Source organism: Pan troglodytes, chromosome 20, assembly GCF_028858775.2.
Source record: "Pan troglodytes isolate AG18354 chromosome 20, NHGRI_mPanTro3-v2.0_pri, whole genome shotgun sequence".
Taxonomy (NCBI): Eukaryota; Metazoa; Chordata; class Mammalia; order Primates; family Hominidae; genus Pan; species Pan troglodytes.
The window spans coordinates 6277182-6289527 of NC_072418.2; the positions used below are offsets into that span (position 1 = coordinate 6277182).

General features: G+C 55.4%; 1 protein-coding gene across 4 annotated transcripts; it reads left to right on the forward strand.

Moving 5' to 3' along the window:
- The first annotated feature begins 1511 nt into the window (after positions 1-1511).
- On the forward strand, positions 1512-10124 carry NMRK2 (nicotinamide riboside kinase 2). Of its 4 annotated transcripts, none has more exons than XM_063801006.1 (7): positions 1518-1805; positions 4691-4781; positions 5341-5404; positions 6347-6503; positions 7622-7693; positions 8778-8884; positions 9791-10124. In XM_063801006.1, the coding sequence occupies exons 1-7, from the start codon at positions 1780-1782 to the stop codon at positions 9979-9981; spliced, it is 708 nt and encodes a 235-aa protein (XP_063657076.1). In that variant the 5' UTR covers positions 1518-1779; the 3' UTR covers positions 9982-10124. The 4 variants fall into 4 exon arrangements, with proteins under 4 accessions (XP_063657077.1, XP_063657076.1, XP_063657078.1 ...); XM_024351329.3 differs by having other exon boundaries at positions 1524-1805; positions 5356-5404; XM_063801007.1 differs by lacking the exon at positions 8778-8884 and having other exon boundaries at positions 1512-1805.
- The last annotated feature ends 2222 nt before the right edge of the window (positions 10125-12346 follow it).

Sequence of the window (12346 nt, forward strand, 5' to 3'; positions counted from 1 at the left end):
GCCTTACTGTTTTAAGAAGCATCAGAAAAATTATTTTCTGGTGGGGAGAGGCGTCACATGCCTGTAATCCTAGCACTTTGGGAGGCCGAGTTGCAGGAATCATCACCTGAGGCCAGGAGTTCAAGACCAACCTGGGCAACATAGCAAGACCCCATCTCTACAAAAAATTAAAAAGTTAGGTGTGGTGGTGCGAACCTGTAGTCTCAGCTGCTCGGGAGGCTGAAGCAGAAAGATCGCTCCAGTCTGAGAAGCTGAGGCTGCAGTGAGCCGTGACCACATCACCACACTCCAGCCTGGGCCACGGAGCGAGACCCTGTCTCAAAAAATTCAAAAATATAGGCTGGGCATGGTGGCTCACACCTGTAATCCCAGCACTTTGGGAGGCCTGAGGCAGGCAGATCACCTGAGGTCAGGAGTTCGAGACCAGCCTGGCCAACATGGTGAAACCCAGTCTCTACTAAAAATACAAAAATTATCTGGGCGTGTTGGTGCTCGCCTGTAATCCCAGCTATTGGGGAGGTTGAGGCAGGAGAATTGCTTGAACCTGGAAGGCAGAGGTTACAGTGAGCCGAGATGGTACCACTGCACTCCAGCCTGGGTGACAGAGCAAAACTCTGTTTCAAATTTATTTATTTTTATTTTATTTTATTTTATTTTATTTTTTTGAGACGGAGTCTTGCTCTGTCGCCCAGGTTGGAGTGCAGTGGCGCAATCTCAGCTCACTGCAACCTCTACCTGCCAGGTTCAAACAATTCTCCTGCCTCAGCCTCCCAAGTAGCTGGGACTACAGGCGTGTGCCACCATGCCCAGCTAATTTTTTTGTATTTTTAGTAGAGACGGGGTTTCACCATGCTGGCCAGGCTGGTCTCGAACTCCTGACCTCGCCATCCGCCCGCCTCGGCCTCCCAAAGTGCTGGCATTACAGGCGTGAGCCACTGCGCCCGGCTCCATCTCAAATTAAAAAAAAAAAAATTAAAACATTTAATAAGAGAATACTTTTTCCCTTTACCAGTAGAAGAGAGGAGCAGCAGAGTGTCATTCCTCCCCATTACCCCCTCCCCGCCCCGCCGGCCCCCAGTCAAATGACTCCACCCACAAGGCAGGCACGGGATGAATGGTCCCTGGTGTCACGCTGAGATCCTGTGGCTGGGCCCCCGGTCACCTGGGCAAGGCTATCTTGTGATTCACTGCTAAGGATCTTAAGCCCACCTCGGCCCTGACCTCGTTGGAAAAGGAAGCTCCCCGCAGGGTCCCGGCCTCTAGGGCTGCTGTGCGGGCGGGGGTGGGTGAGTTCGCTTCCTTGACGCCACGAGAACCAGTCTTAATGTCAGGGTCAGGCCACAGGACACAGAGAGCGGGATATTTTTAGGGAGGGAAAAGTGTGGGGCTGCTGATCTGAGCTCTCTGGCCAGGAGGAGGGAAGGGGGTGGGGGTGGAGAGGAGGGAGGAGGGGGTAAGAAGGGGAGGAGAGGGGAGGAGGGAGTGGAGAGAGGGCAGGGAGGTGGCAGGAGGGAAGAGGCAGCCCCCTGCCCGGCCAGCTCGTGACTAATTTAGGCAAAAGGCAGCCTGGAGCTATTTCCATTCGGCGGCGGGAACAGGTGCCGGCGCCTCCGCCCCACCCCCAGGGGCCGCCTCCCCCGGGGTGGCCTCCAGGCTGCCGAGACCTATAAAGGCGCCAGGTTTTCTCAATGAAGCCGGGACGCACTCCGGAGCGCACTGCGTGGTCGCACCCTACCCGGGCTGCCTTGGAAGTCGTCCCCGCCGCCCCTCCGCACCGGCATGAAGCTCATCGTGGGCATCGGAGGGTGAGCGCCGGGGGACCTGGTGGGCGGCCCTGCGGGGCAAAGCCCCCTGTGCGCGCAGAGGGGGAGGCCCGGGAATGAATGGAGAGATGCCTGGCGCCTGAGGTCACCTACACGCCGCCCGAGGTCAGAGTGCAGGGAGGATTTTCTGCCCTGGGGGTCTCGGTGTCCCCAGTGGGAAGGGGGGCTGGACACTGAGCCCAGTGTTTCATTTTTTAAATGGAAATGATTCCCGCCACCTTCCAATTATACTCAGCATAAAAAAAAAAATAGACCAGACACGGTGGCTCAGGCCTGGAATCCTGGCACTTTGGGAGGCCGAGGCGGGTGGATCACCTGAGGTCAGGAATTTGAGACCAGCCTGGCCAACACGGTGAAACCCCGTCTCTACTAAAAATACAAAAATTAGCCGGGCACGGTGGTGCATACCTGTAATCCCAGCTACTGGGGAGTCTGAGGTGGGAGAATCGCTTGAATCCGGGAGATGGAGGTTGCAGTGAGCGCGATCATGCCACTTCACTCTAGCCTGGGCGACAGAGTGAGGCTGCGTCTCAAAAAAAAAAATCGGTAGGGACAGAAAATTAACTAAAGCTCCAGTGAACCCTCCTCCTGCCCCGTGGCTGTCCTGGCTAAATCGGGGACTGACACGACACGTGGGCAGGTGGGACGGGGTCCCCAAAATGTCATTCCACATGACTGTGCCTTTGGAGCCTCTCTCAGGCGACCTCAGGCTAGAGGAGATTCAAACTCTCTGTAACCAGCACGGCTGGCTTTGTGGGGCTCACACCCCCGCCTCAGAAGGGACGGGAGCTTGGTCTAATGCTAGCCGGACTCCCTCTTGAATTTCGTATTTTTTGTTTTTTGGGTTTTTTTTTGGGGGGGGGGTGTTGTTGTTGCCGTCGTAGTTTGAGACAGAGTCTTGCTCTGTTGCCCCAGGCTGGAGTGCAGTGGTGTGATCTCGGCTCACTGCAAGCTCCGCCTCCCGGGTTCAAGCAATTCTCCTGCCTCAGCCTCCCAAGTAGCTGGGATTACAGGCATGAACCACATGCCTGTCTAAACTTTGTGTTTTTAGTAGAGATGGGGGGGTTTCACCATGTTGGCCAGGCTGGTCTCGAACTCCTGACCTCAAGTGATCCAACCGTCTCAGCCTCCCAAAGTGCTGGGATTACAGGCGTGAGCCACCGTGCCCTGCCCCTAATATTTTTCGAGTAAGAAGCCTCGAATTTTCATTTTGCACTCAGCGCTGCAAATGTCACAGCCCACCCGGGGCACAAAATAACTTGGATTCATGTCAGGCACTTTCTTTTTATTTTTATTTAAAAAATTATTAATACCTGGGGGCTTACATTTTAAAAATTGGGTTTTAAATTTTATAATACAGATGGGAGTCTCACTATGTTGCCTAGGCTGGTCTGAAACTCCCAGGATCAAGTAATCCTCCTGCCTCAGCCTCTCCAAATGCTGGGATTACAAGTGGGAGCCACCACACCTGACCAACATTAGGCATTTTTCTAACCTGCCTCTTCTGGATATGATATAGGGGTCCTCTTTTTCCATCAGTCTTTTTTTTTTTTTTTTTTTTTTGAGACAAAATCTCGTTCTGTCACCAAGGCTGGAGTGGAGTGGCACAATCTCAGCTCACTGCAACCTCTGACTCCTGAGTTCAAGCAATTATCTTGCCTCAGCCTCCCCAGTAGCTTGGATTATAGGCACCCACCACTACGCCCAGCTAATTTTTGTATTTTTACTAGAGACAGGGTTTCACCAGGTTGGCCAGTCTGATCGCAAACTCCTGACCTCAGGTGATCTGCCTGCCTCTGCCTCCCAAAGTGCTGAGATTACAGGCATGACCCACCGCCACCAGCTCAAATTGTTTATATTATCTATTTATGTATTTATTTATTTATTTAAAGACAGGGTTTCACTCTCACCCAGACTGAACTGCAGTGAGGTGATCACAGCTCACTGCAGCCTCGAACTCCCAGGCTCAGGCGATCCTCCCATCTCAGCCTTCCAAGTAGCTAGGACTACAGGCATGCACCACCACACCTGGCTAGTTTTAAATTTTTTGTTAAGATGGGGTCTTACTATGTTGCCCAGGCTAGTCCTGAGCTCAAGCGATCCACCTGCTTCGGCCTCCCAAAGTGCTGGGATTACAGGCATGAGCCACCGTGCATGGCCGGTGCTGTTTTATTTTTTTTTAAGCCCTGCTGAGACTAAATCAGTTTCCTTATCTGTAAAGATAGGTGGGCCGGGCTCACACCTGTAATCCCAGCACTTTGGGAGGCCAAGGCAGGCGGATCACCAGAGGTTAGGAGTTCGAGACCAGCCTGGCCGACATGGCAAAACCCCATCTCTACTAAAAACACAAAAATTAGCTGGGTGTGGTGGCGCACGCCTGTAATCCCAGCTACCTGGGAGGCTGAGGCAAAAGAATTGCTTGAACCTGGGAGGCAGAGATTGCAGTGAGCCAAGATTGCGCCATTGTACTCCAGCCTGGGCAACAGAGTGAAACTACGTCTCGGAAAAAAAAAAAAAAGAAAGAAACCCTGTCTCTACTAAAAATACAAAAATTAGCCAGGCGTGGTGGCGTGTGCCTGTAGTCCCAGCTACTCAGGAGGCTGAGGCAGGAGAATTGCTTGAACCCGGGAGGTAGAGCTTGCAGTGAGCTGAGATCGCGCCACTGCACTCCAGCCTGGGCGCAGAGCAAGACTTGGTCTCAAAAAAAAAAGAAAAAGAAACAGAAAAATCCGGAGCTGATTTGCAGGAAGATCCTGAGACATGGACAGGCCCCGGGGAGCCCAGGCTGCACCTCAGGCCCCCTTCTGAGCACCCTGACCTTCTTGGGGGGGAGCCCAGGCAGTCTCACGCACACGCTGTCTCCCCAGCATGACTAACGGCGGCAAGACCACGCTGACCAACAGCCTGCTCAGAGCCCTGCCCAACTGCTGCGTGATCCATCAGGATGACTTCTTCAAGGTGCCCGCCCTTGCCCGGGGAGGTGGAGCTCAGAGGGGATGCAGGGTGGGCAGCCAGGCCCGGCCAGCCCCGCCCTCCACTGCCCAGTGCCCGTGTGGGCTGGGCACTGGCTCCGCTCCCTGCCTGACCCCTCCCGGGGTCTCTGGGATAAACTGGGCCAGGAAAGTGAGGGACGGGTGTCGTGTTCCCATTTCCTGAGCACCTATTTCATGCCCAGCCCATTCTCACTGGACATCCCTACAGTGGGGACCCCAATTAGACGGATGGGAAAGCCACCATTCCTCAACATGGCCAGCCGGCTGTGGCTTTCTGGGCGAATACCCTTTATTCCTCTCCACCTCCCCTTTCCCATCTGCAAAATAGACTCCGAGCCCAGCTCGCTGTGTGGGTGTGGGTGGGGGTGAGGGCTAATGAGATGATTGATGGTCTGGGGAAAATCTGAGGGTCAGGCAGAGCCCCCACCCCTCAGGGACCTCAGCAGCTCCAGCAAGGGACCCCCTAAGACTCCATCACCCAGGGCGGGGGTGAGGCAGGACCGGGCACTGAGCCCGAGGTTCAGGCTCCTCTGTTTCAGCCCCAAGACCAAATAGCAGTTGGGGAAGACGGCTTCAAACAGTGGGACGGTAAGGACAAGGATCACCTCCAAGCCCCACTATCCCCCAGGGTCTGCCCTCCTGCAATGCCCGCTCCCCCTCCACTGTCCCCCGGGGTCCGCCCTCCTGCAATACCCGCTCCCCCTCCACTATTCCCCCGGGGTCCACCCTCCTGCAATACCCGCTCCCCGTCCACTATCCCCCGGGGTCCACCCTCCTGCAATACCCGCTCCCCCTCCACTATTCCCCCGGGGTCCGCCCTCCTGCAATACCCACTCTCCCTCCACTGTCCCCCGGGGTCCGCCCTCCTGCAATACCCGCTCCCCCTCCACTATCCCCTGGGGTCCTCCCTCCTGCAATACCCGCTCCCCCTCCACTATTCCCCCGGGGCCCGCCCTCCTGTAATACCCGCTCCCCCGTCCACTGTCCCCCGGGGTCCGCCCTCCTGCAATACCCGCTCCCCCTCCACTATTCCCCCGGGGTCCGCCCTCCTGCAATACCCACTCCCCCTCCACTGTCCCCCGGGGTCCGCCCTCCTGCAATACCCACTCCCCTCCACTGTCCCCCGGGGTCCGCCCTCCTGCAATACCCGCTCCCCCTCCACTGTCCCCCGGGGTCCGCCCTCCTGCAATACCCGCTCCCCCTCCACTATTCCCCCGGCATCCGCCCTCCTGCAATACCCACTCCCCCTCCACTGTCCCCCCGGGGTCCGCCCTCCTGCAATACCCGCTCCCCGTCCACTGTCCCCCCGGGGTCCGCCCTCCTGCAATACCTGCTCCCCGTCCACTGTCCCCCCGGGGTCCGCCCTCCTGCAATGCCCGCTCCCCGTCCACTGTCCCCCCAGGGTCCGCCCTCCTGCAATGCCTGCTCCCCCTCCACCGTCCCCTGGGGTCCGCCTTCCTGCAGTACCCGCTCCCCGTCCACTATCCCCCGGGGTCTGCCCTCCTGCAATGCCTGCTCCCCTTTCCCCAGTGCTGGAGTCCCTGGACATGGAGGCCATGCTGGACACCGTGCAGGCCTGGCTGAGCAGCCCACAGAAGTTTGCCCGTGCCCACGGGGTCAGCGTCCAGCCAGAGGCCTCGGACACCCACATTCTCCTCCTGGAAGGCTTCCTGCTCTACAGCTACAAGTAAACATCTGCAGGCTCTGGCCCCAGGCATGGCCCTCTCTGGGCGGGTATAGCCATCTCTTGTTTTTGTTTTTTTTTTTTTTTTGAGACAGAGTTTTGCTCTTGTTGCCCAGGCTGGAGTGCAGTGATGAGATCCTGACTCACTGCAACCTCTGCCTCCCAGTCCAAGCAATTTTCCTGCCTCAGCCTCCCAAGTAGCTGGGATTACAGGCCTGCGCCATCACACCCGGCTAATTTTTGTATTTTTAGTAGAGACTGGGTTTCACCCTCTTGGACCAGGATGTTCTCAAACTCCTGACCTCAAGCCATCTGCCCGCCTCGGCCTCCCAAAGTGCTGGGATTACAGGCGTGAGCCACCACGCCTGGCTCACATCTCCATTTTAATAGTCAGGAGACCCAGGAGCAGAGCCACCACGGGAAGTCAGGAGTTGGGGGCAGAGCTGGGATCAACCCAAGTCTGGAGCCAGGCGTGGTGGCTCACCAGCACTTTGGGAGGCCAAGATGGATGGATCACCTGAGGTCAGGAGTTCGAGACCAGCCTGGCCAACATGGCGAAACCCTGTCTCTACTAAAAATACAAAAAATTAGCCAGGTGTGGTGGCGTGTGCCTGTAATCCCAGCTACTCAGGAGGCTGAGGCAAGAGAATCGCTTGAACCCGGGAAGTGGAGGTTGCAGTAAGCCGAGATCGCACCACTGCACTCCAGCCTGGGCAACAGAGAGAGACTCCATCTCAAAAAAAAATTAAAACTAAAAACTCAAGTCTGGGACAAACAGCCACCCTTCTTGGGGAGACTGAGTCTTTCTTCTGGAACCTCAGACTTCTCGGGCAGACCAGTAACCTAGGCTGCGCCCTCTGGCTTCACTGTGTGGCCCTGAGCAAGACATTCTGTCTCTCTGTGCCCGTCCAAGTTGGAGAAGAAGCATGATTCAATTTTGTGGGGGGCTGCTGCAGGGATGTTGGCCAATTCAGCTTCCCTCCCTGACCCCTAAACTCACTGGCCCAGACCACCCCATGTGCTCGCCACCCTCTGAAAGCCAAGGCTGGGGGGTTGGATATTTTGACTGCGGTTGAAGGAAAGCTCACAGGTGCTGACCGTGTCTCCCCCACTCTGCCCAGGCCCCTGGTGGACTTGTACAGCCGCCGGTACTTCCTGACCGTCCCGTATGAAGAGTGCAAGTGGAGGAGAAGGTGCACTTGGTGTCTGGGGGTGCGGTGGGCTCCTGAGGGCCCTGTCTTGAATTACCGGGTGGAACCAGCGGTAACCTAGAAAATGCCACTGGGGGCCGGGCGCAGTGTCTCTGGGCTGTAATCTCAGCACTTCCGGAGGCTGAGGCGGGTGGATCACCTGAGGTCAGGAGTTCGAGACCAGCCTGGCCAACATGGTGAAACCCCGTCTCTACTAAAAATACAAAAATTAGTCGGGCGTAGTGGCGCGCACCTGTAATCCCAGCTACTTGGGAGGCTGAGGCAGGAGAATCGCTTGAACCTGGGAGGCAGAGCTGAGACTGGGACACTGCACTTTAGACTGGGTGACAGAGGGAGACTCTGTCTCAAAAAAAAAAAAAAAAAAAAAAGGCGGCCAGGCGCGGTGGCTCACACGCACTCCCAGCACTTTGGGAGGCTTGGGCGGATCACCTGAAGTCAGTTTGAGACCAGCCTGGCCAACATGGTGAAGCCCCATCTCTACCAAAAAATACAAAAATTAGGGAGGCCGAGATGGGCGGATCACCTGAGGTCAGGAGTTTGAGACCAGCCTGGCCAACATGGTAAAACCTATTTCTACTAAAAGTTTAAAAATTAGCCAGGCATGGTGGCAGGCTCCTGTAATCCCAGCTACTCAGGAGGCTGAGGCAAGAGAATGGCTTGAACCCGGGAGGTGGAGGTTGCAGTGAGCCAAGATCAGGCTACTATACTCCAGCCTGGGCAACAGAGCGAGATTCCATCACCAAAAAAAAGAGAAAACGCCACTGGACACGGACCACATCCCAACGCCACAGGCACTGGCCACTTAGCTGGCTGGAGCTCTGTACCAGGTGCCCAGAGCCCGAGGCCTGGATAGCACGGCCCACCCCAACCCTGTCTAGGGCATCTCCCGGACCCACAGGGTGAACATGCCGGAGGTTGGAGCCTCCAGCCCAAGGCTTCTGACCGAGGGTCCCCTTGCTCAGAGGTTCTGTCCCTGACTATGACAGCTTTCAGGCCCCCCACCGGAGGTAGATTCTTGGCATCACCCTTCTGTGCTCTAAGCCATCCTTGCCTTCTCCCTCTGCAGTACCCGCAACTACACAGTCCCTGATCCCCCCGGCCTCTTCGATGGCCACGTGTGGCCCATGTACCAGAAATATAGGCAGGAGATGGAGGCCAACGGTGTGGAAGTGGGTAAGCCCCTGAGCATGACCAGGCCTTGCCCCGGGGGTCGGGGGGACCCTGGGCCCAGCCCCTCTCCATCTTTTTTTTTTTTTTTTTTTTTAAGACAGAGTCTCACTCTGTCACCCAGGCTGGAGTGCAGTGGCACGATCTTGGCTCACTGCAACCTCCGCCTCCCAGGTTCAAGCCATTCTCCTGCCTCAGCCTCCCAAGTAGCTGGGATTACAGGCGTGAGCCACCACACCCGGCCCCTAATTTGTGTATTATTAATAGAGACAGGGTTTCACCATGTTGGCCAGGCTGGTCTCGAACTCCTGACCTTAGGTGATCTGCCCTCCTTGGTCTCCCAACGTGCTGGGATTACAGGCATGAGCCACTGCAGCTGGCCACCATTCTAAACGCCCTTCAGTACTCCCCACTCAGGACCTTTGGAAACCTGGACATTCTTCCGTGAGCCTCGCCCCCAGTCCCTCTTGCTATTTTTGTTGTTGTTGTTTAGACGGAGTCTTGTTCTGTCGCTCAGGCTGGAGTGCAATGGCGCGATCTTGGCTCACGGCAATCTCCGCCTCCCGGGTTCAAGCCATTCCCCTGCCTCAGCCTCCTGAATAGCTGGGATTACAGGCGTGCGTCACCACACCCATCTAATTTTTGTATTTTTAGTAGAGATGGGGATTCACCATGTTGGCCAGGCTGGTTTCGAACTCCTGACCTCGTGATCCGCCTGCCTCGGCCTCCCAAAGTGCTAGGATTACAGGTGTGAGCCACCGCACCCGGCCCCCTCTTGCTGTTGGTCCAGGAAACTGACTCCAGCAGCCCGACTCTGCAGATCTCCTTGCTCCTGACCCAGCCGTCCACTCGTCCCCCTGTGCTCTGGCCCCCTTCCTCCCGGCGGCCCTGACGCAGCCTTTCTGATTTCAGTCTACCTGGACGGCATGAAGTCCCGAGAGGAGCTCTCCCGTGAAGTCCTGGAAGACATTCAGAACTCGCTGCTGAACCGCTCCCAGGAATCAGCCCCCTCCCCGGCTCGCCCAGCCAGGCCACAGGGACCCGGACGCGGATGCGGCCACAGAACGGCCAGGCCTGCGGCGTCCCAGCAGGACAGCATGTGAGCGTTTCCCTATGGGGGTGTCTGTACGTAGGAGAGTGGAGGCCCCACTCCCAGTTGGGCGTCCCGGAGCTCAGGGACTGAGCCCCAAGATGCCTCTGTAACCTCGCTGCAGCTTCAATAGTAAACTGGGTCCTGTTTTTTTAACTGTTGGTGTCTACCGTGTTCTGTCTAAGATCCGTCAGGCCAGGTGCAGTGGCTCACGCCTGTAATCCCAGCAGTTTGGGAGGCCGAGGAGGGCGGATTGCCTGAGGTCAGGAGTTCAAGACCAGCCAGGCCAAGATGGCGAAACCCTGTCTCTACTAAAAATACAAAAATTAGCCAGGCATGGTGGTGCATGCCTGTAATCCCAGCTACTTGGGAGGCCGAGGCAGGAGAATCGCTTGAACCCGGGAGGCAGAGGTTGCAGTGAGCCGAGATCGCACCACTGCACTCCAGCCTGGGTGACAGAGTGAAATCTGTCTCAAAAAAAAAAAAAAAAAAAAAATTAAAAATTAGCTGGGCATGGTGGTACACCTGTGTAGCCTCAGCTACACAGGAGGCTGAGACAGGAGGATTGCTTGAGCCCAAGAGGTTGAAGCTGCAGTGAGCTATGATCAGGCCACTGCACTCCAGCCTGGGTGACAATGTGATAACCTGTCTCAAAAAAATTTTTTTTCTCAATGCCTATAAATAAAGTTTTATTGGCACCCGGCCCCTGCCATTTGTACATGTTAGCCCTGTGGCTGCTTTAGTACTACAATAGCATGTTGAGTCACCCTGACAGAGAAGGTCTGTCTGCAAAGCCAAAAATATTTACTATTTGCCCCTCTGTGCAAAATGTGTGCTGAACGGTGTGGTGTATGCCAGGTCGAGTCCAGGGCCACAGGGAGGGTCTGAGGTCTCCGTGCTGGAGGGGAAGCAGGAGTGGATATGGAATGGGAGGATGGCGTGGAAGAGGTGGCTTGCCAAGGCTTCTCCTTCCCCATAAGCACAGAGTGTGGTAAGGATGATCTGCCACTGTGCCCAAAATAGTCCAGGACAGGACAGAGACATGAGGGAGGTGGTTCCAGGACAGCAGAAGCCCTGCCTGGCAGCCCAGATACCTTGGGCATTATTGTTTTAAAAAAAAAAAAAAGAAAGGTTCATGCCTGTAATCCCAGCACTTTGGGAGGTTGAGGGGGGAGGATCACTTAAGCCCCGGAGTTCCAGTCCAGCCTGGGCAACATAGTGAGACCCCCATCTCTACAAAAAATGATAAAAGATTAGCAAGGCGTGGTAGCCCATGCCTGTAATCCCAGCACTTTGGGAGGCCAAGGCAGGTGAATTGCTTGAGCCCAGGAGTTTGAAACCAGCCTGGGCAACAGAGTGAGACCCCGTTTCTGTTTTTATTTTTCTGTATTTATTTTTACTTAGTTATTTATTTTTGAGATGGAGTCTCGGTCTGTCGCCCAGGCTGGAGTGCAGTGGTGTGATCTCGGCTCACGGCAATCTCCACCTCCCAGGTTCAAGCAATTCTCCTGCCTCAGCCTCCCAAGTAGCTGGGATCACAGGCATGCACCACCACGCCCAGCTAATTTTTGTATGTTTAGTAAAGACAGGGTTTCACCATGTTGGCCAGGCTGGTCTCGAACTCCTGACTTCAGGTGATCCACCCGCCTAGGCCCCCCAAAATGCTGGGATTACAGACGTGAAACACCATGCCCGGCTGTGAGACCCCGTTTCTACAAAAAATTAGCCAGGCATGATGACACATGTCTGTAGTCTCAGCTACTCGGGAGGCTGAGGTGGGAGGATCCCTTGAGCCCAGAAAGTTGAGGCTGCAATGAGTTATGATTGCATGACTGCACTCCAGGCTGGGTGACAGAGCAAGACCCTATCTCAAAAAAAAAAAAAAAAAAAAAAAAAACAAGAAGGGGAACGGTAGCCACAGGGTAACCAACCAAAAAACGGAAGATGATAAGGGTTGGCCAGGATGTGGAGAGAGCAAAACCCTTATGCTCTGCAGTGGGAAATGGAACACAGTGAGCCTGATGAGAAACAGTCTGGCCGTTTCTCAGAATTAAACATGGAATTACCATAGAGCCTAGCAATCCTGCTCCTGGGCAAGGCAGCAAGGAATTCACAGCAGGGACTCAAAGAGATCCTTGCACAGCCATGTTCATGGGGGCACAACCCACAACAGCCAAAAGGTAGAGGCAACCCAAGTGTCCACAGATGGACGAATGAATGAACACAATGTACTCCATCCGTACATGAATATTACTCAGCCATGAAAAGGAAGGGAATCTGGACACAGGGCACAACAGGATGATCCTTGAAGATGTCACGCTCCGTGAAATAAGCCAAGGCTGGGCATGGTGGCTCACCCTTGTAATCCCAACACTTTG

Bases quoted from the DNA above. Each gene is read 5' to 3' on its own strand.
- NMRK2 (XM_063801006.1), top strand. From the start codon at position 1,780: ATGAAGCTCATCGTGGGCATCGGAGG. The intron at 4,782-5,340 runs GTGCCCGCCCTT...CCCGAGGTTCAG, and splicing joins ATCAGGATGACTTCTTCAAG to GCTCCTCTGTTTCAGCCCCA. The intron at 6,504-7,621 runs GTAAACATCTGC...CACTCTGCCCAG, and splicing joins TTCCTGCTCTACAGCTACAA to GCCCCTGGTGGACTTGTACA.